General features: G+C 38.9%; 2 protein-coding genes across 4 annotated transcripts; both read left to right on the top strand.

Moving 5' to 3' along the window:
• The first annotated feature begins 9854 nt into the window (after positions 1-9854).
• LOC146388493 (uncharacterized) lies at positions 9855-12346 on the top strand. 2 transcript variants are annotated; one of them, XM_084925839.1, is made up of 4 exons: positions 9855-10102; positions 10337-10439; positions 10551-10677; positions 11405-12346. In XM_084925839.1, exons 2-4 carry the CDS (start codon positions 10337-10339, stop codon positions 11682-11684), a joined length of 510 nt encoding a protein of 169 aa, XP_084781965.1. In that variant the 5' UTR covers positions 9855-10102; the 3' UTR covers positions 11685-12346. The 2 variants fall into 2 exon arrangements, with proteins under 2 accessions (XP_084781965.1, XP_084781964.1); XM_084925838.1 differs by having other exon boundaries at positions 9856-10102; positions 10548-10677.
• Positions 12347-15854: 3508 nt separating this feature from the next.
• On the top strand, positions 15855-22498 carry LOC146388492 (immunoglobulin lambda-1 light chain-like). 2 transcript variants are annotated; one of them, XM_084925837.1, is made up of 4 exons: positions 15855-15965; positions 16049-16371; positions 21238-21271; positions 22028-22498. In XM_084925837.1, exons 1-4 carry the CDS (start codon positions 15926-15928, stop codon positions 22348-22350), a joined length of 720 nt encoding a protein of 239 aa, XP_084781963.1. In that variant the 5' UTR covers positions 15855-15925; the 3' UTR covers positions 22351-22498. The 2 variants fall into 2 exon arrangements, with proteins under 2 accessions (XP_084781963.1, XP_084781962.1); XM_084925836.1 differs by lacking the exons at positions 15855-15965; positions 16049-16371 and adding exons at positions 17925-18009; positions 18093-18415.
• Positions 22499-24750: the final 2252 nt, after the last annotated feature.

Raw genomic sequence — 24750 nt, 5'->3', positions numbered from 1 at the left:
CATGTGGTTTGGCACATTATATTTATCTAAAACTCCACTCTGTCTCTAAATGTTTTGAAGAATTTTTCAAGGCGGGGCTCAAATTTTGAGAATTTGACCATAAGTGAAAGTTATGGTGTTATCACCCCCTTTTGGGGCTTACCTTTCCCAGTTTTGATGATATTCCTCCCTATTCTTTGCAAGTACCCCCTTTTGGTGGCGAGAAACTGTTGGTGTGGTCAAGTGGGTGCTGTAAAAACAAAAGCTCAGGACAGAACAGTCACCAGTCATGCACTTCATACAAAATTAGCATATATTTGATTTCATATTGATCCTCTGAGTGTAATGGTACATTTTAATTTGAATTTCTCAAAGCTAAACAAAAAATTTTCTTTATTTTGCTCTTGTTCTTGTGCAGCACCACCTCTCAGCACATGCCCCTGTCGGTCATATCTCTATTTTTCTGAGTTATTGACTATTTCAATGAAAGGACCTAAAAGATGGGGACCAGTGTTTATCCTTACATATCTCCATTTTCAATGTGACAAGTCTATCATTCCCCTTTTATTCATAGACATCAATAGAGGGTTTTTTTGGCTTTTTTCTTTTTTCCTCTATAAAAGTTAATTGGCTTTTTACAGTGGCCTGCTATGGTTAATAATAACATGTTCAGTCATGAGTGAAATCAAACCTTTTCTTCACTTTAGCATTTAACCTTCCCAACAATATAATGTGATACATTAATCGAAACACAGCTACTAAAACACAATTTTCTTAATGCAAACATCAGTAACTCAAAATTAGCAACCAAAGGGTTAAGTCTGCAGTTCACGCTCATGTGAAGATACAGCCTCCCCCTTTAGTCTCTGTCATCCTTCTGTTCTTGTAAAAACAAATCAAAGCAAGACAAAACATCCACCCTTTTTTTATAGGCTGGGTGAATTGTTTGTGGACATTTACTAATCCTAAACTCTGCACCATTTTTGTCTCAGTATCAAGTCAGTTAAAACTTTTAGTCGTCAGTCCATCACAGTCCAGCCACATGCATACTTTCACACCCATTCATACCAGAAGTTGCTGACAATGGAGTCTCACGCGCAACCTATTCGAGCCTCCATCACCAGCAAGATGACGTCATAATTTTAAAGGAAAACAGTTCCTTGTTTTTTGACTGGATTGACTCGCTGCAATCCTTTTAGGCTCAGGACTTCTCATGCGATCAATGTCCCATATAAGTGAATTTCTCCCAAGCCCATTATAATCATGGAGAAAAACACTTTGCGACTGTTTTCAGTAAGAATATTTTATAGCGCTTTAAAGTTCAATCTCTCAGGCCTGGATTAAAGAGCTGATTTGTTAAATCAGGAACTCACAAAATACTTAAATATCACCACCGGTGGATCACACCTCTCAGATGTTCTTATTTCAGTGCACTGTAACAAAAGCAAAAACAAACGTAACCAATAAAATACTCATATAATAACAAATACTGGGGCCCATTGCAAACATGTCCAAGCATAAAATCATCTTTCTCTCTCTTAGAGAAAGAAAACAATCCAAACCTCACTGATGAAATCAACCTAGTGTTAAGCAAAACCCAAAAATCAACCAAAACTTCGCCAGAAAGTTTTTCTCCCTCCTGGGACAATATTGTGTAGGAATATAGGGACCGTAACTCCTTTTTGCCCTGACAAAAAGCATGTTGGATTTACTTGATTCAATAGTGGACACTGGTTGCACACAAATGTATTCTGCTTTGGCAGAAACTTAAACAACTGAGTTAAATCAACACAACCTATTCATATTGCATTTTGTGTTCATAAAACACGATTGAAACATGTTCAGATGGAGTAAGTTGAGCTCCTGGAATATTTTAATCCTTCACAATTCTGTCAGTTTATTTCAACACTATTCAATAGCTTTTATTCAAATTCTACTTGGTCTCTTAAACAGTATATGTCATCTTCATATTGCATACGGTTCAACAAAGTCTAGATCCTGGTTACCATAAAAATTGAATGGGTCTACAACAACTACCATCCTCCTATCTTTCTCCTGGTTGCAGCAGGGCCGGGAAATAACCCTGAAGTGATAGGTTACCAGGCAGGGTACCCCCGGACAGCTGACCAGTCTATCAGATAGAAACAAACAGCCATTCACACTCACATTCATGGATAATTTAGAATCATCAATTAACCTAGCTCTAATAGCTGCATGACTTTTCACTGTGGCAGGAAACCAGAATACCCAGAGAGAAACCACTGCAAACTAGCCAGACTGTGGACTTGCACCCAGGACCTTCTTACTGTGGAGCAACAGCACTAACCAGCATGTCAACAATGTAGGAAATACAGGAAAGCTATGATTTCCTGTATTTGATGTAGAATTCTTTTGTTCTTGTCCTTGACAGGTTAATCCACAATAAATAGCAACAGCATGCATGTGGTGTGTGTGTCGTTGTCTGCTTCTTATAACTCCAGTGATTTTCCTGCAGTTTGAAATCTTATGCGGTGTTGTGAATTCCGTGAGTTCAGCGACTAACCACTTATTAGATTGTATCGTGTCATTTCAATGAGAACAAATTGAGTTGTTGAATTTCGTACTGATCTTTAAAGCCTGAGGCAATTGTGTTAAATACACACGGCTTTTCTTTTTCAGTGTGTTCCTCCTTCAATTAAATCTCAATCACAAAAATGTGGCGCTCCGGAATAAAACTCACACCGTTAATTCATCATTTTCACTCTGTACCACTGCTCCTTATCAGGCTGTGTGAAGCACAGTAAACAATTCAGTCGAGGCCTTGAGCCATAGACAGACATCACGCACAGACATTGTTTTCATAACCAAACTGCCTTAGACCCTGTCCCCTAAATCTACACAAATGCCCTCTGGGTGACATGAAATGCATTTAACCAATAAACAATCAATGGCTTCTTGTTGTTGTAACAGATTCTGTATTTGGATGTTTGTGTGCAGCATTTTGCGTGTCAGCATAAGCATTTGTTAGTAAAGCATTCTTCATTGCAGCAGCGTGTGTGTGTGTATCACTCTTCATTGCTCAAGCGTGTGCATGTGTGTGTGGATCACTTCTCAGTGAATTGAATCAGCATTTCGATTTGTGTGCGTGTGTGTGTGTCATTTCTCACTCAATCAACGAGTGCATATGTGTTCATATGTGCGTTTCTCTTCATTCTGAATCAGTGTATGTAGATGTGTGTGTTTGTGTTCATCACTTTCCTGTTCTGGTGTTCTGGGTAAACCACGGCCTGAATCGTGCCCTGGGGTCCTGCCCTCCTCCATTTCAGTCTGTTTGCATCCATTGGTGCTGCTGCTCAAAGTTCTGTCCATACTGGTTCTGGCCCCAATTGAGGCAGTCCTTTTCTCCAGTGTCCTGCATCTTCTCCTTGTCCAGCTCCTCCTTAACTTGACCCTTTTGCTTCTGTAGCTCCTTCAGGGCTTGCTCCTGCTGTAGGAGCTTCTTGTCAGGTTTGGCGACCTCCTGCTCCAGCAAGCTCTGGCCTGATTTCAAGTCCTGTGTCTGGGACTCCAAGCCTGACTGATGGGTTCGATTAGCAGCCAGCTCCTCCTGAGCCATGCTCAGTTTCTGCTCTGATGCCTTGAGCTCTTACTGAGGGCAGAAACCTCAGAGTCTTTTCCGTACACGTCAGATTAAAGTCCATTGATGTTTTCCTTGCTTTGCTCCACGGCCTTCTGCAGCTCTGCTGTTCGGCTCTTCTCAGAGGTCAGCTCCTGGCCGAGCCCCGACACCTGTGCCTTCAGCTTATTTTCTTCTTGTGCTTTTGTCCATTCTGAGGTGCCTCCTGACCTCAGTTACTCCTCCTGTCTCTGGCAGGCCCTTTTTGCTGCCCGATCATCCGTGTTGGTCTGTCACTGTCCTGCACAGTTTTATTGCAGAGTTGTTAAGGTCAGCATTCTTTTGCTCACCCTCACTTTTCATCCGGGCTTAATGGGCGTCTCGTCACAGCTCTGTCAGCTGAAGCTGTCTGGAAATCTCCCCCGTGTAGTGAAACGGGCCTTGGATTTAACGCTCTCCGTCTCTGCTGCATGAGATCGCTTTCCTGCAGCACTGTTGACATTTGCAGGTTGTTGTTGTGGGTCCAGCTGCTGTAGCATTTGGTCAGGGTCACATCAAAGATGGTAGAGGGGAGAGCAGGAGTCCAGGTCAGCTTCGGCAAAGCAGCCTGTAATCAAGCATAAAGAGAAAAAACAAAACAAAAACAAAACAAAAACAGACGAACAGGAAAATGATGTTGTGTTGGCTGTGTTATTCAGAGAGGGGAGAAACACCGGGCCAGGCCCTGTGTCAGCCTTCTCTCCCCCTTTTTTTGTTTTTTCTCACTATATAATCAACTCATAACCCACCAAGCTGACAGGACAACCCAGGTACATGTTAAAATTCTTAAGATCATGTTTAAAAGCCCAAAAAAGGAATTTTCTTTCATTCAGTAATCACTTGTATTAATCAATCAGCAGAAAACATGTCACAATTTGAATCTTCTAACCACTAAATTTGTCGTGTCATCACTGGTTGGTCAGACCAGTTTCTTTTTTTTTTTTTTTGAAGTTAAGTTGTTGTCCTGCAACCCAGAGAGTTTATTTGTTAGTAGTGGATAAACTTTATCATTCAACAACAGGTGTATGTTAAGTTTCGCTGCTTTAACCTTGCTGGAAAATCTTCACGTGTTCATGAATGTAAGCTGTTTCTTCATTGCGTGTGTGTGCATTTGTAGGTGGGTTAATTTAACTTTTTTCTCAAACGAGGCATTTCTCTAACACGTGCCTTTCTCATACATTTCTCTGGTTGTGTGTGTGTTTTTATTTTGTTTCCCAAATTTTGATTTCCCACCTTAAATAACAGCATTCCATGTCTTCAGCCAGGAGTTAGAGCTTGCTTGTGAGATTCAGGGACACATGGTGCCAATAACAATTCAGCCAAAAACTTGCCTGAAAATTTCCAGTGATGGTAACCGATAACTGGAGGAGAAGATGTCCTTTAAGCTTCTTTTCCGGGTGGGGACAAAGCTGGGGTCAAGCTGTAAACTTTTGAGCCAAAGCTTGGCCTGTCTGTCAGGTTGAGCGAAATCCACCTGTATTAACACACTAAAACATTCACTTAGTATTTCTTTTCTGAAAACATCCACTCGCTTCATCTGCCTCGATTTTACTCTCTCTCTCTCTGGGTGCATACTTCATACAGTCGGGCAGTTGGCTTTTATGGACATGCAGAGTTCCTGTCACACACACACAGCTGAAATTCGTGCTTGATCACACCCTATATTATGATAAAACCCACCGTAAATCAAATGTAACTGCTTATATTATTGAACTGAACCAAGAGTCACTTAAAAATCTTATAAATCCTGCTTCACACCACAAAACTGAAACAAATCACAGCTGTATTTATCACTCAATCTTACTCTGCTGACTGAAATGCCGGTCTAGATCATGCACGATTTGTCTTTTCTATATGAAAACCCAGCCATATATCAAACATTCACCCTAGTCATTCAAAACTTTATTTGTAATATTATAATCAGCAAAATCAGCGTCTTATTTACAGGCATGTATCATTGTTTGCAAATCATAATTATAAAACTCAAAAACACGCTAAACAGGAAGCAAAAGTCCTCTGTGCGCCTCACCTCATTTGCATGTTCACACACCGTCTAAAAATAGCTCGCAGCGCTGCAGCGCGCTCTCGTCACAAACAGCCTCACTCACAGTCTCTCACACAGCTCTATTATTTTATATTACAAAGACGTCTTATATTTACAATCACTCTCAGGCCTGACAGCTTTAGCGCCTACACAATTTTGACAAATTTAAGTTAACGGGTCCAACCGAAGAAAGTCCAACTTTTTTGTAATCAATTAACCAGTATCAGACTCTAACTGTATCTGGTCTAATCTCTAAAATCCCTAACTCAATTTAACAGTGTCCAAAAAAGCGCAGATACCGTTACAAACGGTAAGGAGACTCTAACTCCTAGCTTATTCCAGGATGCCCTGTACCCCACAGTTACGCCAAACTGAACTAACCCTGTTCGCCGACAGGTCAAGGTCGCGCGTCCACGGCCAGGAGGGAGCGTAACCTCCGGGCTATGCGCTTCTTAGCAGACTCCAACTGCCGTCCTATAATAATTTATAACACTTTGAAACAACAGTCAGCACCCCAAAACAAGAGTCTGACTGAGGCAGGTGCAACCTAGTGGTCAATGGGGACTCCAACCCACAAAATGACCACTCAGGTCCACTCTTATGACCAATTGGGACGCCAACCCACAAAATGACCAATTCCCTATCAAACTACTTGGGACTCTAACCCAATTTCTTAGCAGACTCTAACTGCTTTAGCAGACTCTAACTGCTTTAACTTCTTGTTAGCAGACTCTAACTGCTTTAGCAGACTCTAACTGCTTTAACTTAGCAGACTCTAACTGCTTTAGCAGACTCTAACTGCTTTAACTCATGAGATTTTTCATCAAAATCAAAACAGACATCTACCAGTAATTTCAGTGAGTAGACTTTAATTTAATCATGTCCAATTTGGCACACTTTGGAAATAGATTCAACAGGTAGTGCCTTACCTTTGTATAAGCCGGCTTATGCCCACTCACGTCAGACCACTGGCTTGTGCCTGTCCGTTCGACAACCTCGGACCGTCCAAACCTCCAACTTCCACCCCAATACCACAGGACGAGCCCCCAAAACTGTTACAGATTCAAATATTGGGGATGGATACAAGAGGAAAAACCAAAATAACAACACTGGTCCGGCCGGGTTGAGTCAAACGATGATTTTAATGATCACACGTGTGGGAGATGGACACCGTACGCAGACAGCATCAGATCTCAAAATGGTGGAGCATTGGTCAAACTCTTATAGCCTCTAGTGGCCCCCACCCAATCATAAAAGCCTAAACATTCACATTCTTTCTCTCACACGGCGCCTAAGCTACGACCTTGGCTCCCTGTTTATCTGCTCCTGCTGAGATGGGGCAGAAAACTCCAGTATGTTCTGTTCTCCTCTAATCAGACAAATAAGGCGATGACTTTCTGCGAACAGTATTTCTTATAACTCAGCAGTATAATGCATCATAAAACAATATCATTCATTCACAATAAATCAGCAGTCTAATGTAATGCAAATCAGTTTAACAAATGCAATAGTTATCACCGTCTTCTCATTCAGGAGAATAATGCAAACTAAAACTACATAATAATTCACAATCTTTAATTAAGGGTCCAACATGGCATAAAATAATATTATAATCCGACAGAAGACAGCTTCTAACATTCCAACATTAGCAAATTACTTAGTGCTCCACATTTTCTTCCTAATATAGTAACCCGTGGCTCCAAAATACCAACATGACCACAGCTAGAATGCTAAAATCAGCCTTCAAAATATGATGAAATCAATGGAGGAAATTACAGGAGCATGTTTTACATAAAGTGAAAGAAATGTAGAAGTGTCAATTCAGTTTTAGTTAAATTTAAAATGTGTTAACCTAAAAAGCTTACAAATTATTCCTTGAAAATAATCCCTCGAATTAACTCCCTGCCTCTCAGACTTATCAGGGGTTTTGTTATCAGTCAAATGAGATGAAACACCACCCAAACACAGATGAAATGGTCATAGATTACCTTCTATAACAAATAAGAAGAAATGCAACAGTTCTCATTGTGGAGCTTCTGTTTGTATTTAACACCTGATATATTTCACAGTAAAAATCCTCTGTTGTTCTGATAAAGTCGTTATGAAGTGATGTGCTACTGAAAGTCAATAATAAGCAGCACATGAGAGAGCAGATGTGACACTGAGTGAAAAAGCAGAGGGAGAAAGCGAGGCCTGGTTATCTCACTCTCTGGCTCTGCTGGTCCACTGCGCTCATTCTTTCCTCTGGCTGTGCCGAACTGAGCTGCAGGGAAATGGAAGGAAGATCTGCTCACAGCTGCAGGCACTGACTGATGATGGACTCCAGGCTTGTAAGGCTTGGCTTTAGTCCTTCCATAAATTTGATTCCATATCCATATGATTAATAAAAAACAAAACAAAACATAGACATTCTCACTTATACTAGCTAGAAAATTATTTGTGGGTAAGTTGTGGGAATTTATCAGATAAGGTTTTAGCTTTTTACTGGGATGGATGACTGGTGGAACATAATTAACTAATTTTAAAACGAATTACTTTCATTTTATGAAACCTTTTAATCCTTGTCTGCGATTTTTTTTCCACAAGTAACTATTTTAATGCTGCTATGTATATTTAGCAGGTGTACCACTGCTGAATAGTTGATGACGCTGTACAAAAAGATGAAAAAAAAGCAGAATATTGTCTTATATACTTTTATTTCTATAATTTAAATCCAATATAACCTACTTTAAAAATGAAGAAAGAAATAAAAGATCCGAATAGTTTTTCCTTCGTTGCACATTAGGCAACTTTCACTGTTGGCCCTGTGGTTTCTCAGGTCATGGAAAATCTCACTGGGGAAAATGAACTCCAGCTTGTTAGGGTCAGCAGACAAATAACCACTATCAAAAAATGGTTTTTCATTTAGTTATATATTATGAGCCTACGTTCAAATAAGAAAATATATTTATCGTGACTGATTGTTGGCAGAAAAAAAAGTTGGATGTCATCTAGTCATTATTAAACAAATCTTCCTGTTTCCTTTTAAATCTTTTGGGAGGATGGAGATTTAAAAAGTATTTAGTTCCTGCCTGTCAGCGCTGAAGATGTATGGTCCGTATGATGTGATGTTCATCCCACCTACTGCACATACAGTTTGGCATACTGTCTGTGTGCGCAAAGGTGTTGCAGATGGCAGGGAGTGCTGCCCAGTTACATTCCTTTTCAGCAGTGATGGGTGCACCTCCGCTCATATATCAGCACAACTATCTGCAGACATCTGCAGACATCAGCATACCCAGCGGCACATATTTCAAACAGAATGAGGAACTCTGATCTGAAATAAATCAAAGCTGGAATTTTATAAAAAAAAATCTGGGACAGGAAAAAAGCACTAATGTTGTCCAATATTTTCATATGACCTGAAGCTGCTGGTTTTTGAGTAGAAGAAGAAGTAGAAAGATAAATAGCTGTTTGAAGACTATATAGGTTATAGACTGGGTGCACTTGCCTGTGGAAAACTATCCAGAGTATGAAATCCGTCTTAGCCATGAAACTACATGTCATGTGTTGCATCACTGCACATCAAATCTAAACCGACTTCCACAGTTATGTAGATTTATTAAGGTTGGCTCACACCAGACTGAGTGAACTAATGCAGTAAATCACACAGCAGCTTAGTAAAGTTAGAAACTAAGGCAGCTGAGGTGTTAAGGAATATCTTCAGGGCTGCATAATTTTCTCTTTAATTGTTATTTTAAAGTTAATCTGGGACTCTAACCCATTTTCTAATTCTGTGATGGTTTTGGATATTCTCCTTTTTTCTATTAATATGGTTGAATGTGTGTTTTTTATTGTCCCATTTGCATTAAGTGAGTGCAGCTCACCAAGTTTTGATCACCCTTGACGGTTAAAGTGTTGCTGGCTGGATTTGTCGTAGCCCAGATGTTGAGCAGATTGTATTACAGTAGGCAGTAAGAATGTTATCCTGGAGCCATACTTCTACATCAAACACCTTCTCTGGATTGGAGCCTACGGGGAGCACAGTTGTCACATGCCACCCACACAACCTAAAAGACATGTGGAGCAGAGATGGGGCATCAGAAATGATCAGGACCTCCTATTATGGTTATTTTAGAAGATGCACAGTCTATAAGATATGAGAGATAATGCAAGAGTGGGACGCATATGTGTGCGAGTGGGTTTAGGGAGATTTTGTTTTTTGTGCACGTGAATGCTGCAGTGTGCACACATGCTAAAAGAACTGAGGATGTCACCGCCCTGAATCAGTGACGTGGATGGGATCAGGTGGGGAAATTGCTCCGGGAGTTTGGGGAAAGACTTATAAGAGAGTTCTGCACAACTCATGTTTTCTCAGTGTGTCACTGCTGTAGGATCATACAGTACAGAGAGTGTGTTCTGGTGCTCTGATCTGAGAAGACCCCTGGCACTTCTTTGCAAAAAAGGTAGCGTAAAAACCCAAATTTAAATTTACTTTCTTGCTCTTTTTGGAACAAAACTAAACAATTTTTATAGCTTAAAAAAGGTGAACAAAAGACGAACTTATGACTGAACTAATTTCTCATCAGCTTTTCTTCAACCGAAAGACTGTTTAGTATTTTTCTAACGTGGCTTGGCAGCACTTTTCGGTGAGCTTGTGCCTCAGCAGCACCCACAGCCTATATTCTTGTGTTTGTTAGATGAGAACGACGAGGATGAAGTTGGCTCTCATTATGCTGTGCATGATCTCAGCGTGTGGAGCTCAGAAATTGAAACAGGAGACATCATGCTGGGAACCTAAAGGTCTGAAAATGATTTTTAGTAATGTGACCTTTGACCGCTGAGGTTGTGTTTCTAAAACTTGGAGTGAATAATGACCTGTTTGTTTATACGGTTAAACTCTGTGTTCAGCAGTACAGACTAGTGCCAAGACTTGCTCAAACCTGACTCAGGTGCTGGACAACTGGAAATTTGCTATTCTGACCCAAGTGAAAGACTTGCTGATCAATGACCACGCTTCAGTCCTTCCTGAATATAACAGGTGAGTTATATCAGCTTCTGATTAAACTGGATGTACACAGCAATGATAGCAGACAGACGAGTCTAAATGTTAAGTAAGAGTAACGTCAAACGTCCAGGAAAAACAACGCTCGGTGATGTCAGTGAACATTTGACTCGTCCTCAGGGTTTGTTGAAATAAAGACTTATGTAATCTGCTCTGTGCTGCACATGAATTGTCAGTGCCAGTAAAGCGATCAAGGATTGCTGTTGTTCACATGAGGCCAGCTCTGCTTTGTAAATGACCTCAGTGTACTTACTGTGCCAAAATACAATAGTGAGTGTTTCATCATGCTCTGGCAGACATTACTCCAAGTCAGTGAACATTTCATCTGGTGATTAGATTCTGAACTGTGATTGCAACACTTAGGATCACAGTTCACCAGAACTTTTCCCAGTAAACATCTAAGGTCAGCCCGTCTCTACTGGGCCAAAGCTCTGCTATGTTTTGCACTTTCATTTTTTTCAGGGGACTTCCGACCTTTACGTCTGCTATCCTGATGTTTTCCGTCGACAGTGAGGCTGTTTCCACTTAACAGCATGTCGTGACTTTCCTGTTTATGCTGCCAATTAGACTTGGTTCTCTTCTTAGTTATGTTCTGCCAATAAATAAGGTTCCTGTTTCATGAACTTACAGTGCCAAAGTTCTTTGAATGGTCATTCTGATACTGAAACCATTTACTTTTCCACATGTCCTCTTTTATGTCCAGGATCCAACCTCTTTCAGATGCTCTGGGAGACCTCTACCGGCAGTTTAACACTTTAAAGGATGAGCTGGGAAAGTTTACCACAAAGCTCGACAGAATGGAGGCTTTCGTGGATGAGCTCAAGGACGGCAGATACGCCCTGCCTCAGCGGCCCGTACATAGGCTCCAACCCAGCTTTGGTCTTAGGTCTCCTCTGCGTGCACAGATGAGGGGTCCTGAAAGGAGGATAATCACTAGCACAACACTGAGAAGGGCAAGGAGGAGAGGACCGCAGAGATCTTAAACATGTTGGCTTTTTTGTTTGGTATAAATGCAGATTTGTTGAAAATAAATGTTTATATATTTTTCAGAAGAAGAGGATTGTTTTATACTATTTCTTTGATGAGTATGGTCAAAAAAGCTAAATAAAATGGCTTTAATTAAACTTTATTAAAGCAAACTATAGCCACCTGCTGTTACAAAATCACAATAAACCACAAGGTGGCAGCATTTATCAAATTATCTTCACTATATGCTGTTTTTGGATGCATCAACGGGCTGGACTAAAAGTCAAATAAATGGCTAAACATGTAGTTAAGGAGTGTTATATATTACCTCATTATGATTTTTTTTATTACTTTAATTAGCATTGCAAGCCATTGGTTTGTATTTGATTTGTTTATCCAAATACTTATTAAATTATAGATTCAGTGCAACTCCTTGAGTGTACTTGGAGCATTTTTTTTTAACAGATAGTATTTTACAATGTGTTATTGCTTCATAATCACAGCAACAGTAGCAGTGCTGCTATGCAAAATACTGCATCTCGTGAAACACGGAAACTTTCAGGTGGAGTAACTACCTTCGGAGAAGAACTTATGAACCACTAATCACTTCAACCAGGAAAGAATAGAACTGCAGAGCTACAGGATTACTTCAAAGAACTACTTGTTAAACAATAAAATAAAGATGAAGATCACAATGTTCAAACTCTGGAGGCAAAATATACAAAAAAGTTACAGGCCTACAACAAACACTGCTCAGCTTAGTTTCCTGTCAAAAGTTCTTGCTTATTCACAGGTCGTTCGTACCCCCACATTTCTAACAGCCAGACGCATCAGTGGTCATACGTCCTCTTACACAAGTCTGTGGTGGTATTTGACTGACCAATAAACTACTGGGCAGATATTCAAAGGAGCATGTTTTCTCAAAGGGGTTCAAAAAGAAAAAAGAAAACAAAACAATGAATATCCATCCATTTCTCCTTTCTAGGGTTGCTGGAGCCTATCCCAGCTGTCAGGACAAGATGAACTAACATATAGTGACAGGCCAGTCTGTCACAGGGCTAACACATAGAGACACAGACAACCACTTGCATATTCACACTAAATGCATGTCTTTGGACGGTGGGAGGAAGCGGGAGCACCCACGCAAACATGGGAAGAACATGCAAACTCCACACAGAAAGACCCCGGCCTGATGGTGGAATTGAACTCAGGACCTTCTTGCTGTACAGCAACAGTGCTAACCACTGTGCCACCGTGCTGCCCAGTGAATATACCCTGCAATATGAGCAGGATGCTAGCTTTCAAAACCCTGCCCATGTGATTAATGATATTATATAACGATGTACAAATGTCTGCTTGTTACCTGCTGAAACACCTTGACTGTTTTTCATTCAACCAACCTTTGGTATTCACCTTGATTAGCAGAACAAATAATAGCAATCTTAATTCCAACAAATTGGATCAACAGTATATCCTGAATTCAAATATATATATATAAAATAAAACGGGTCTAAAATGAAAACACATTTAGATTTATTGTAAAAAAAAAAACTCAAACATTTACAATATTTGAAAAATGTTAGATTTTGATCTAAATATGCAAATTCTTAGAGTTGAGTTGTGATCAAAAAGTTTTTAGTATTGAAGCCCCTCCTCCTCTGCTTACTCTATATAGTCCTCAGTCTCTTTTCATTATTCAGTTCAGCTCACCTCTCACCTGGACAGTACAGAGAATACGCTATACTTTCAACATGCTGAGAACCTTCTGTACTCTTATTGCTCTAGCATGTAAGAGCGGCTACTGGTTCATTTTATAGTCTGTATTTAGAAACATAAAACTTTATTTAAATATTAATTAATTTAGACATTCTTTTTTCTCTCTGACAGATGTGGATGCTGCAAAAGTGTTGACCCAGACACCACCTGTCCACACAGTTTCTCCAGGACAGGAGGTTCTGCTCAAATGCAACATTCAGAGAGATGAAGGCTATGTCAGCTGGTACAAACAGGTCCCTGGTTCTACTCCTCAGTATATTCTGAAATTTTATCATAGCCACAGTTCACCCTACTTTGGAACAGGATTCTCCTCAGACCGATTTAACTCTAAAGCCTCATCAAACATTGATTATCAGTTTATCATTAAGCGAGCAGAAGCAGGAGACTCTGCTGTGTATCACTGTGGAACATGGGATAACTCTGCTCAGGAGAGCGTATCACAGTGATTTACACTGTGACAAAAACCTCTGTACAAAGTACTTCTGCTTTTAGAGTCTTTGACGTGTCGTTTAGACTGTTTGTCAGCAGCTGCCAATAAAAACACAAATCATCAGACACATCCATCCTCTACAAGTTGTTGAGATTATATGACATTATTGTATCTGTACACATTTTAATTATATTCAGGGATAGCCTTTGTTTTTTTTTCAGAAATAAATTTATGTACTGACTCAGTGTCTTATGCTGTATATTTCAGTTTTTTACTGAATTGATTCTGTATGTTTTTGGATTATGACCTATTTTCAGACTTCAGCCTCCCTCCTCCTGTCCTGACAGTCTTCCCTCCATGCAGTGCTGAGCTCCAGTACAACAAAGCCTCCCCTGTCTGGCTGACCATCCAAACATCAGACTGGGTGAAGTGTCCTTGTGAAAACCATCAAGAAGTCATAATGTCCCAATGAATAGTAGATGCCTGTGCAAGTAGGTAATATAGCTGATACAATTACTTATAAAGCTAGACAAGATGAAAAGAGAGCAAAATCATCTTTATCCACAGCTCCTCCACCATTTGGTACTATTAAATGACACCTCAAGCTCATTCTCTCTTTAGCCTATAAAAACACTGACAACTGGCTGGTGATTCTCTGCACTCTCATCAAAGTTCTATCATGTAAAGAATCTGATGTCCATTGCAGACTTATGCACAGATGTAACTGTCTGTTTCTCTTGACTCCACGTCTTCTTCCTGTTTGCAGGTGTGAGTGACACAGAAACCTCCTGTTGTATCAGTGTGAAAAGGATAGACAGCCAGCACGGACTGTAACCTGAGGACTGCAACTGACCAGTCTGCTCGTTGACATAAACATATTCCAGGAGGAGACAATCAGCATGTACTGCAGTTTCATCATGACTGGAGTTCTCAAAAAATATGGTTCAGGTTTCTCCTCTCAAAATTCACATCAAGTCGTCAGTCAACATCAGATTATCATCATCAGTGTGGAGGAGTGAAACTCTACAATCTATTACTGTCAGGGGACAGCTTCACAAGGGATGCTGCTTCACTGATTTACACTGTGACATAAACCTTTTCACAGATAGTTCTGCATGTTCATACTTTATACTGATCACAGAGCTGTCAAACAAACTCACCAGCTGCACACAGTTGGAGATGTGAGTCCTCATTTGTTCTGAGATGTGACCATTCTGACGGCTCATCCAGCTTTACAACAAGATTCTCCTCAGACTGATTCACCTCTGTTCAACTTTATTACCTAGCAGGCAGAGGCAGGAGACTCTGTTTGCTATTTGGTGGCTGTGCTGATGAAGCTGAATCACGTTGATTGAGGCTGTGACAAAAAAACTAAATTAGAGACATTACAGCTTAAAAAAATTCAAACATTACTCATCTCAAATCATTAAATCTCGAACAGAACATGTAATGGGATTACATTAGTGGTCGGAGGCAGATGGTAGATGGCATTTCTGCTTTCAGCTTACAGAGTCATCCCATGTCTGACAGAAATACTGAGTAGAACAGTGACTCAGACTGTGACAAAAACCTGAGATACACAACAACTTTCATGAGATCTGAAAAACATCAAACATAAACACACTTCTTTTCAAATTATTTTCAGCTTTTATAAGCATTACACTAAGTAATCCTCACTTTTTGTTAAAGGTACGGTTTAATTTTTGTTTAAATTATCTACTTGATATCACTTGTTGAGAAACTTAAATCTATCTTTAAATTCTGAAAAGGGATCAAGTTAAAACACTGCAAAATCATCATGAAGGACATGAAAAGATTGTAAAAATTAAAAAAAGAAAAAAGAAGGAAAGAAATAACAACAAGAAGATGATGATGCTAAAGACATTACCAAGTCAAGTCAACATGAAAAATATACATATGTATTTTTAAGCTCCTCCTCTTGTTAGTCGTATTAAAAGGCTCCTTCAGCACCTCCTCTCTTCATCCTACAGAAGCAGTACAGCCACTTTAAAGTTACAAATTAAAAGTGCATTCTCAGCTCACACCGATAACATGCTGGTGACTCTTTGTGCTCTCATCACTGCTCTGACATGTAAATACCTTGACTTATATTGCACATATTTAAACTAATGTCAGTGTGTTTCTCTTGATTTCGTGTCTTCTTGTTGTTTGCAGGTGTGAGTGGTGTGACAGTGGTGACACAGAAACCTGTTCTATCAGTGAGCAAAGGAGAGACAGCCACCATGGACTGTAACCTGGGGACTGTTACTGACCAGTCTGCTCGGTGGTATAAACAGATTCCAGGAGGAGTTCCTCAGTTTGTGCTGCGGTTTTATCATAGCTGGAGTTCTCCACGCTATGGCTCTGGGTTCTCCTCTCCAAAGTTCACATCCACTCATCAGTCAACATCAGATTATCGTTTGATCATCAGCAATGTGGAGGAGGGAGACTCTGCAGTCTATTACTGTCACACATGGGATGACTCTGCTAAAGAGCATGCATCACAGTATTTTACACCATGACAAAAACCTCCTCACTGTTACTTCTGCTTTTTGTGAGCAGTGGGATCTCTACCAGCACTGCTGTTCCAACACCAGCACAGACTTTCCAAATCAGCAGTGTCTTTGTGAAAACCATCAAGACACCAGAATGTCACACTTAATAGATACCTGTGTAATGCATGTGCTGTTTGCTCATTTGTTTACATTTTAGAAATCACAAAAAAGGTCAAAGGTTTAACCCACATGTGCAGACTTATGCACAGATGTCATTGTCTGTTTCTCTTGACTCCACGTCTTCTTCCTGTTTGCAGGTGTGAGTGACACAGAAACCTCCTGTTGTATCAGTGTGAAAAGGATAGACAGCCAGCTCGGACTGTAACCTGAGGACTGCAACTGACCAGTCTGCTCGTTGACATAAACATATTCCAGGAGGAGACAATCAGCATGTACTGCAGTTTCATCATGACTGGAGTTCTCAAAAAATATTGTTCAGGGTTCTCCTCTCAAAATTCACATCAACTCGTCAGTCAACATCAGATTATCATCATCAGTGTGGAGGAGGAAAACACTATAATCTATTACTGTCAGGGGACAGCTTCACAAGGGATGCTGCATCACTAATTTACACTGTGACATAAACCTTTTCACAGATACTTCTGCATGTTTATACTTTATACTGATCACAGAGCTGTCAAACAAACTCACCAGCTGCACACAGTTGGAGATGTGAGTCCTCATTTGTTCTGAGATGTGACCATTCTGACGGCTCATCCAGCTTTACAACAAGATTCTCCTCAGACTGATTCACCTCTGTTCAACTTTATTACCTAGCAGGCAGAGGCAGGAGACTCTGTTTGCTATTTGGTGGCTGTGCTGATGAAGCTGAATCACGTTGATTGAGGCTGTGACAAAAAAACTAAATTAGAGACATTACAGCTTAAAAAAATTCGAACATTACTCATCTCAAATCATTAAATCTCGAACAGAACATGTAATAGGATTACATTAGTGGTTGGACGCAAATGGCATTTCTACTTTCTGTTAAGTATTTCTGTCAGAAATGGGATGACTCTGTAAGTTAAGATGAACAGTGACTCAGACTGTGACAAAAACCTGAGATACACAACAACTTTCATGAGATCTGAAAAACATCAAACATAAACACACTTCTTTTCAAATTATTTTCAGCTTTTATAAGCATTACACTAAGTAATCCTCACTTTTTGTTAAAGGTACGGTTTAATTTTTGTTTAAATTATCTACTTGATATCACTTGTTGAGAAACTTAAATCTATCTTTAAATTCTGAAAAGGAATCAAGTTAAAACACTGCAAAATCATCATGAAGGACATGAAAAGATTGTAAAAATTAAAAAAAGAAAAAAGAAAGAAGGAAATAACAACAAGAAGATGATGATGCTAAAGACATTACCAAGTCAAGTCAAGAGGAGAAATATACATATGTATTTTTAAGCTCCTCCTCCTGTTAGTCGTATTAAAAGGCTCCTTCAGCACCTCCTCTCTTCATCCTACAGAAGCAGTACAGCCACTTTAAGGTTACAAATTAAAAGTGCATTCTCGGCTCACACCGATAACATGCTGGTGACTCTTTGTGTTCTCATCACTGCTCTGACATGTAAATACCTTGACTTATATTGCACACATATATACTAATGTCAGTGTGTTTCTTTTGACTTCATGTCTTCTTGTTGTTTGCAGGTGTGAGTGGTGTGACAGTGGTGACACAGAAACCTGTTCTATCAGTGAGCAAAGGAGAGACAGCCACCATGGACTGTAACCTGGGGACTGTTACTGACAGTGCTGCTCGGTGGTATAAACAGATTCCAGGAGGAGTTCCTCAGTATGTGCTGTGGTTTTATCATAGCTATAGTTCTCCACGCTATGGCTCTGGGTTCTCTGCTCCAAAATTCACATCCACTCATCAGTCAACATCAGATTATCGTTTGATCATCAGCAATGTGGAGGAGGGAGACTCTGCAGTCTATTACTGTCACACATGGGATGACTCTGCTAAAGAGCATGCATCACAGTATTTTACACCATGACAAAAACCTCCTCACTGTTACTTCTGCTTTTTGAAACCAACCCACTAACTGTTAATAAACAATGAATTACTCTATTTTAAGAGTATTATTTTCTCTCTTACCAATTCTTATTTTTCATTGAGGGACTCTCAATTCTGTTCACTATCTAACCTTCTATTACCACATGACTTTGACATAATATACATTCTGTTGACGTTCTCCCCAGAGAGAACCCAGAGCCAAGCAGCAGCCATAAATGCTGATGCTTGGTATTTCTGTCAGACATGGGATGGCTCTGATATATAGACATAAATAAAACAGAAGTAAATATTTCCGTTGTGTGTGTTTTTAGGAACACCTCTTTATATCATATGTTGTTTTAAAAGAAGAATATCAACACTCATTCACTGTGACAAAAAACTAAATGAGAGACTCTACAGATTTTATAAATAAATTCTAACCATTTGAAATCATTACATTTTTTTTTACTTCGACTTTTTTTTTGTTAATTTGTTGTTGTACTGTGCATTTAAAATATAGAGCAAGCTAAAAAGATAACGCTGCCCTCCTTGCATCTGTGTGTACTAGTTGGTAAATAGGCACGTAAAATGTATTATGTATTATTTTTAGATTTGATGAGGCAAATCTAAAAATAGACACTATGGCTTACCTTGTCAAATCTATAAGGTTAAAGCTGTGTAAATGCTGACCCCAGCCCAGCAGCCAGACTCTAAACTTCAACAGGTAACAAAAGCAGTGATGAGCAGTCAGACTGTAGCCTCCTTTTCTACCTGTTCATGTTTCTAAACTAGAATCACAGTGACGACTGCTGTGCTGATGGCTCTAAACACTAAGAGAAAAATCATGTGTGTCCTTCTTAGGATATGGATTTCTGTTGGTGCATGGGGCTGTAGCCTCAGGTTTATATTGTTCACTGGCAATTATGAGACAATGAATTTCAGGCCATTTCATGGAGAAACGCAAAAGTAATGTAACTAGTAGTGTAAAGAATTACTTTCTACTGGGAATACAACATTACAACATACATACAACATACAACATTACTTTTTTTTGAGTAATAACCCAACAATGATCACAGCAAAGAGGGAAAATACCTCTAACAAGTTCAAATGTTTGACCACAAAGCGTGCAAATAATTTTCATGAATGTAATGTGCAGTGTTGGTCAAGTTACTTGAAAAAAGTAATCAGTAACTAATTACTGATACTTCCCCAAAAAAGTAATCCCGTTACTTTACTGATTACTTATTTTCAAAAGTAATTAATTACTTAGTTACTTAGTTACTTTTAAAAACACGATTTACAACCTGAATAGGTGATAAAGCAATAGATCTTTCAGCCCAATTCTACTTTTTCTAAATAATCCATCATACAAAATGTAATCAAATGGAAAAGTCTCTTTTTTTTAAACTTATTTTATCAGTTTTAATCTTTTAACTTTATGCATCAAGCAAAAATTAAATTATATGCAACATTCTCTGACTTGAAGAAATTAGTTTAACATTTAAACCTATTTTCTGCACATTCCAGCACACAAAATAAAATATTTTTTTTGTGTTTACACTCAGTCTTTCAAATAGAGTAAAAGTAAAACACAGCAGAAAATAAATAAAATCAAAGACTAGCGTTCCTTTTGCTCTATTTTCACCTGTAAAGCAGGAGTAGGGTAGACGGAGGTGTGCTCTGGTGCAGGTGTGCTGCAGCGGTCAGTGGAAGGATACGGCAGCTTCTCTGTGAATTTCCCATTACGTGGTAGCGCACTCGGTGCTTGTTTAGGGGTCTTTTTTCGCTGTAAAAAGAAGTTTTCTTCCCACGCACAACGGACGTTAATGTTTTTGTCACTTTTTATGGAATCAAACTCAAAATAAGGTCAGTACTTCCACGCTTTAAACGCTGCACGCACACACCCCACACAGCTGTTGTCACGAACGTCGCACTCGCTTACGTCACTGTCATGAGACATTATGTCTGTGAAGGTTCTCAGTCATCCAGGTCATCGTAGTCAAAGGAGCTTGCAAAGAAAAGCGTCTGGACTTCTTTAAGTTACTTGAAGACGTTTCACCTCTCATCCGAGAAGCTTCTTCAGTTCTAAGGTCAAATGGTGGAGAGTCCCAGATATAAACCTAGTGGGAGTATCCCCCCACAGAGGGACAAAAGGACCCCCTGATGATCCTCTAATCGCCTGAGCCAAGGTGTGAAAGCGGGTGTGGGTCCCAATCAGCCAGAGTTTCGGGTGTGTTCATTGTGAAACCTGGCCCCACCGGTTTTAGTAACGCAGTAACGCAGCGTTCCTACAGGAAAGTAACGGTAATCTAATTACCGTTTTTGCAATAGTAATCCCTTACTTTACTCGTTACTTGAAAAAGTAATCAGATTACAATAACGCGTTACTTGTAACGCGTTACTGCCCATCTCTGGTAATGTGTTTAATGTGCTTTTCAGTGATGTTGGTGACTCTAGAAGCAAAGCCAGTGAGAATTCAGTGAGACTCAATAAAGAATCGAATTGATAAATAATATTGATAATCACTAAATCACTAAATTCTTATCAAGTCCCATCCCTACTTTGTGCTGTATTTTTATTATAGCTATATTTTTCCAATTTATGGGTTTGGCTTCTCCTCTCCAAAATTCACATGTACTCATCCCTCAACATCAGATTAGCATTTGATCAACAATATATGGGGAAGCCACACTGACAGTGAAAGTTGGTCTCAATTGGATGTTTCAGTTCCTCTCCCCTCATCAGTTACAGTCAGGAGGTTTTTGTACAGCCATGTATACAAACTGAATCACTGTGGTATTCGGACAAGGCACCAAGCTGATTGTGACAAGTAAGTACTTTTAAACTGATCATGAAACAGGAGGTATTTTGTGTTTATGCTTAGATTCTCTAATTTTCTCATTTCTCATATACTTAGATTTTTCTTTAGACTTTTTTTTGCTGTTTCATGCAGTCTGCAAGCTACAGAGTTGATCACACGTTGTAATGTGACTTAAGTTCTTCATTAGTGCACAGACACAGATATTGAACTTGATTATTCTTATAAAATGATAGTATTATCTGCCTCTCAGAAAACATTTTTTAAATAATATTTTCTGGAAATTATTCCATGTTCTCTCAGTAGTAACAAACATTTGACCAAAGGTGGAAAACTGACTATAATTGAACAATCTGACCTTAACCTTAGTGTTGCTTGGTTTTAGAATTAAACCCATTTTGTCTGCAGTTTGTCATAGCTGGTATTATTTTTTCATCTGTGTGGAAAAATTTTTGTTTTTCTGATTTAAAAAAAAATCCATTGTTTTGTTCTGCTTTAGATGACTATTCCTTCTTTTTTGCAGATGTCATTGTCTTTTATGCGAGTTGTTTATTTTATGATAGATATCATCTTCATCCAATATCTCTGGCCTGATGATGATGTTGTAAGACATAGCTTTTATGTATTTTGGAGAAGTTATTTTAGCTATTTTGGGAGTTAAAGTATAGTATTTTTTCATACATTACTTTATATTGATCCAGTTTTTATTTATTCATTTTATTGTTGTTGTTGTTGATTTTTTTTTAAATGGTTTTCATGTATTTTCAGGCTCCAGCCTCTCTCCTCCTGTCCTGACAGTCTTCCCTCCGTCCAGTGCTGAGCTCCAGTCCGACACAGCTTCTTTGGTCTGTCTGTCCAGTCAGCCTGTGCGTTTTGCAGATGTGAGCTGGTTGGCTGGTGGGAGTCCAGTGAGCAGTGGGATCTCTACCAGCACTGCTGTTCAGAGACCAGACCAGACTTACCAAATCAGCAGCTCTCTGACCATCCAGACATCAGACTGGAACATGGATAAGGTTTATACATGTAAAGTGTCTTTGGGCTCACAGACTTCAGAGAAAACCATCAGCAAATCAGCCTGTAGCACTGACTAGCAGACGGGTCAGAATCAGCATTTAAAGTCTGCTCTTCAATCCTTTTGGTATTTTTTTTTGTGCCTGTGTACATGTAAGAAAATACTAGCAGTTAATGTTTGCTATGCATTTATTCTGCAAAATGTTAATAAAAAATATTGCAAGTGAACATTGGAGGCAATGTAGCATTTTCTTCTTCTGCCTGTTTGAATTTCCTCAACTCTTCTGTATGTCTATGTGCTAGTGTGTGCATGTCCATAAGTTCTTTACTTGTGGTGAGGTTATCATAGAGCCATGTTAGTCTCCAAACTTCCACCTCAAAAAACAAAAGTACAAAAATTCTCTGATCATATATAGAGAATTGGAGTGCCTGAAAAGATAATTAATATTTTACGTTCTGGTTTAAGTTTCCTGCAATAAAAGTGGTTTGAAAAGAAACCCCCCCCCCCCAAATGAGTAGTAACTGAAACTATCTACACCTCCCCCTCTGTCTTCCAGGATGCACCTGGAGGCTTCTTCTCTGAATTTAGAGTGTTATGCAAATCAAGTCCTAAGTGAGAGGGGACTGTCCCTGACTGGAAAAATCAAAAAAATGCGAACCTTTTCATTATTTTACAAATAACCATTGTTGCTTTTAAACCTGGCTTATCTTCAAAAAAGGAGAAATCCTTCGTGATGATAAAATAATATGCAAAGACCAGTAATTGATGCCACTTTTATAAGTGAGGTTAAAAAAATACCTATGACTGGAACCTTATCGCCCTTGAATGTTATATGAACCTTATACATATATATATATATATATATATATATATATATATATATTTATATATTTTTGTCAGTGTGAAGGCTCAAAGATGTTAAATGGTAAATAACTATTCAGATAATATAAGAGTCAAAAGTTAAAGTCACTGATGCTGAAAGTCAAATAAATAAGTTGGTAAGTAAATAAGAAAGAAAATAAATGTGTAAAAAATAAATAGCATTGTAAAATGAATATATTTTCCCCACAAGGGGGAGTCATTGTCCAATCAGTCTCAGCCACTGAAGAGTGTGATTTTATTTAAAAGTATTGAGGTAATAAGTAGTTGATATAAAGGAATCACTGTGAACTACTGCATTGTGGTTTTGCTTCAAATTAACTTAAAGCTTCATTATATTTTGATCTGTGGAGGCTTATTAGAGGAAATATGAATCAGATGAATCGTCTGTGTGAGATGTAGACACAGTTTCCTGTTGTTAACTGACAGGAGTGACACCAGGTCAGTGCCTGCTGCTGTATCTCATTTGCTTCAAGGTTTGATGTGTGTCTGTTCAGTGATGCTCTTCTGAATATCTTATCTGTAAAAAGTTGTTGACAGAGTTACTGTTACCTTCCTATCAGCTTGAAGCAGTCTCCTTTGACTTCTGGGATCAACAAGGCATTTTTATTCCAGAGAACTGACACTTACTGGATATTTACTTTTTTTGGGCCCATATGACTATGTAAACCCCAGAGATGACTGTGCGGGAAAATACTAGTAGATCAGCAGAAATAATTTGGAAATAATTTAAATTAACATAAAGGTTTTTGCTGCACATCAGTTTGTGTCTTCTGTATATTCTGGGAAATTCCTCATCTTTAGAACAGCAATCTCCACAGAAAGACTTTGGGATAGGGTGACTCGGTAAATAAAGCACAGCAACTCAATATTGCAAGGAAAACTTGAATTAGACACTACAGCTTTCATGAATTCTGAAAAACATTAAATATTTCCAGTCATTCCATAAGGAGTGAAAAAATACTGATAATGAATGAACTTCTTTTTTTTTAATTACCTTCACCTTTAACAACATTACACCTCAGTTTGTTAGATGAGCCCAGTGTTGCTACCACTAATATTACCACCAGGTATAATTAATCAGTAGTAGTGTCAGTATATTATTTGATGATAAATGTGAAGACTCAAATCAGTGGCAGTGGTAAAAAGATACCTATTAAAAGCACTTGACATTATTTATCAGAAAATATAGAAAATTTAAGAGAATTTAACAAAGGAAACAATTCAGAGAGAGCGCCATAGCTCCTCCTCCTCCTAGTTGTATTAAATGGCTACTCCAGTACCTCCTCTTCTTATCTTACCGTAAAATCTCAGCTGACATTGACAACATGCTGGTGACTCTCTGTACTCTGATCACTGCTCTAACATGTAAAGAGTCTTATACACCAAATTATACAGCAAGAATTATCAGTCAGTGTGTTTCTCTTGACTCCATGTCTTCTTGTTGTTTGGAAACATATTGGCACCATGTATATATGTATAGACACATAGTGAGGGAGAAAGGTGACTGAAGAAGAAACACTCAGTGAATCATAGGAATCCCCCAGCTGCCTTGATATATTGCACTATAAAAAAAAGCAGAGATCTAATCTAATCTAAA

Source organism: Perissodus microlepis, chromosome 4, assembly GCF_051167445.1.
Source record: "Perissodus microlepis isolate ML-2025 ecotype Zambia chromosome 4, ASM5116744v1, whole genome shotgun sequence".
NCBI classification, from domain to species: domain Eukaryota; kingdom Metazoa; phylum Chordata; class Actinopteri; order Cichliformes; family Cichlidae; genus Perissodus; species Perissodus microlepis.
Note: the sequence above shows the minus strand (reverse complement) of the source record. Positions and strands in the feature narration are given on the sequence as shown.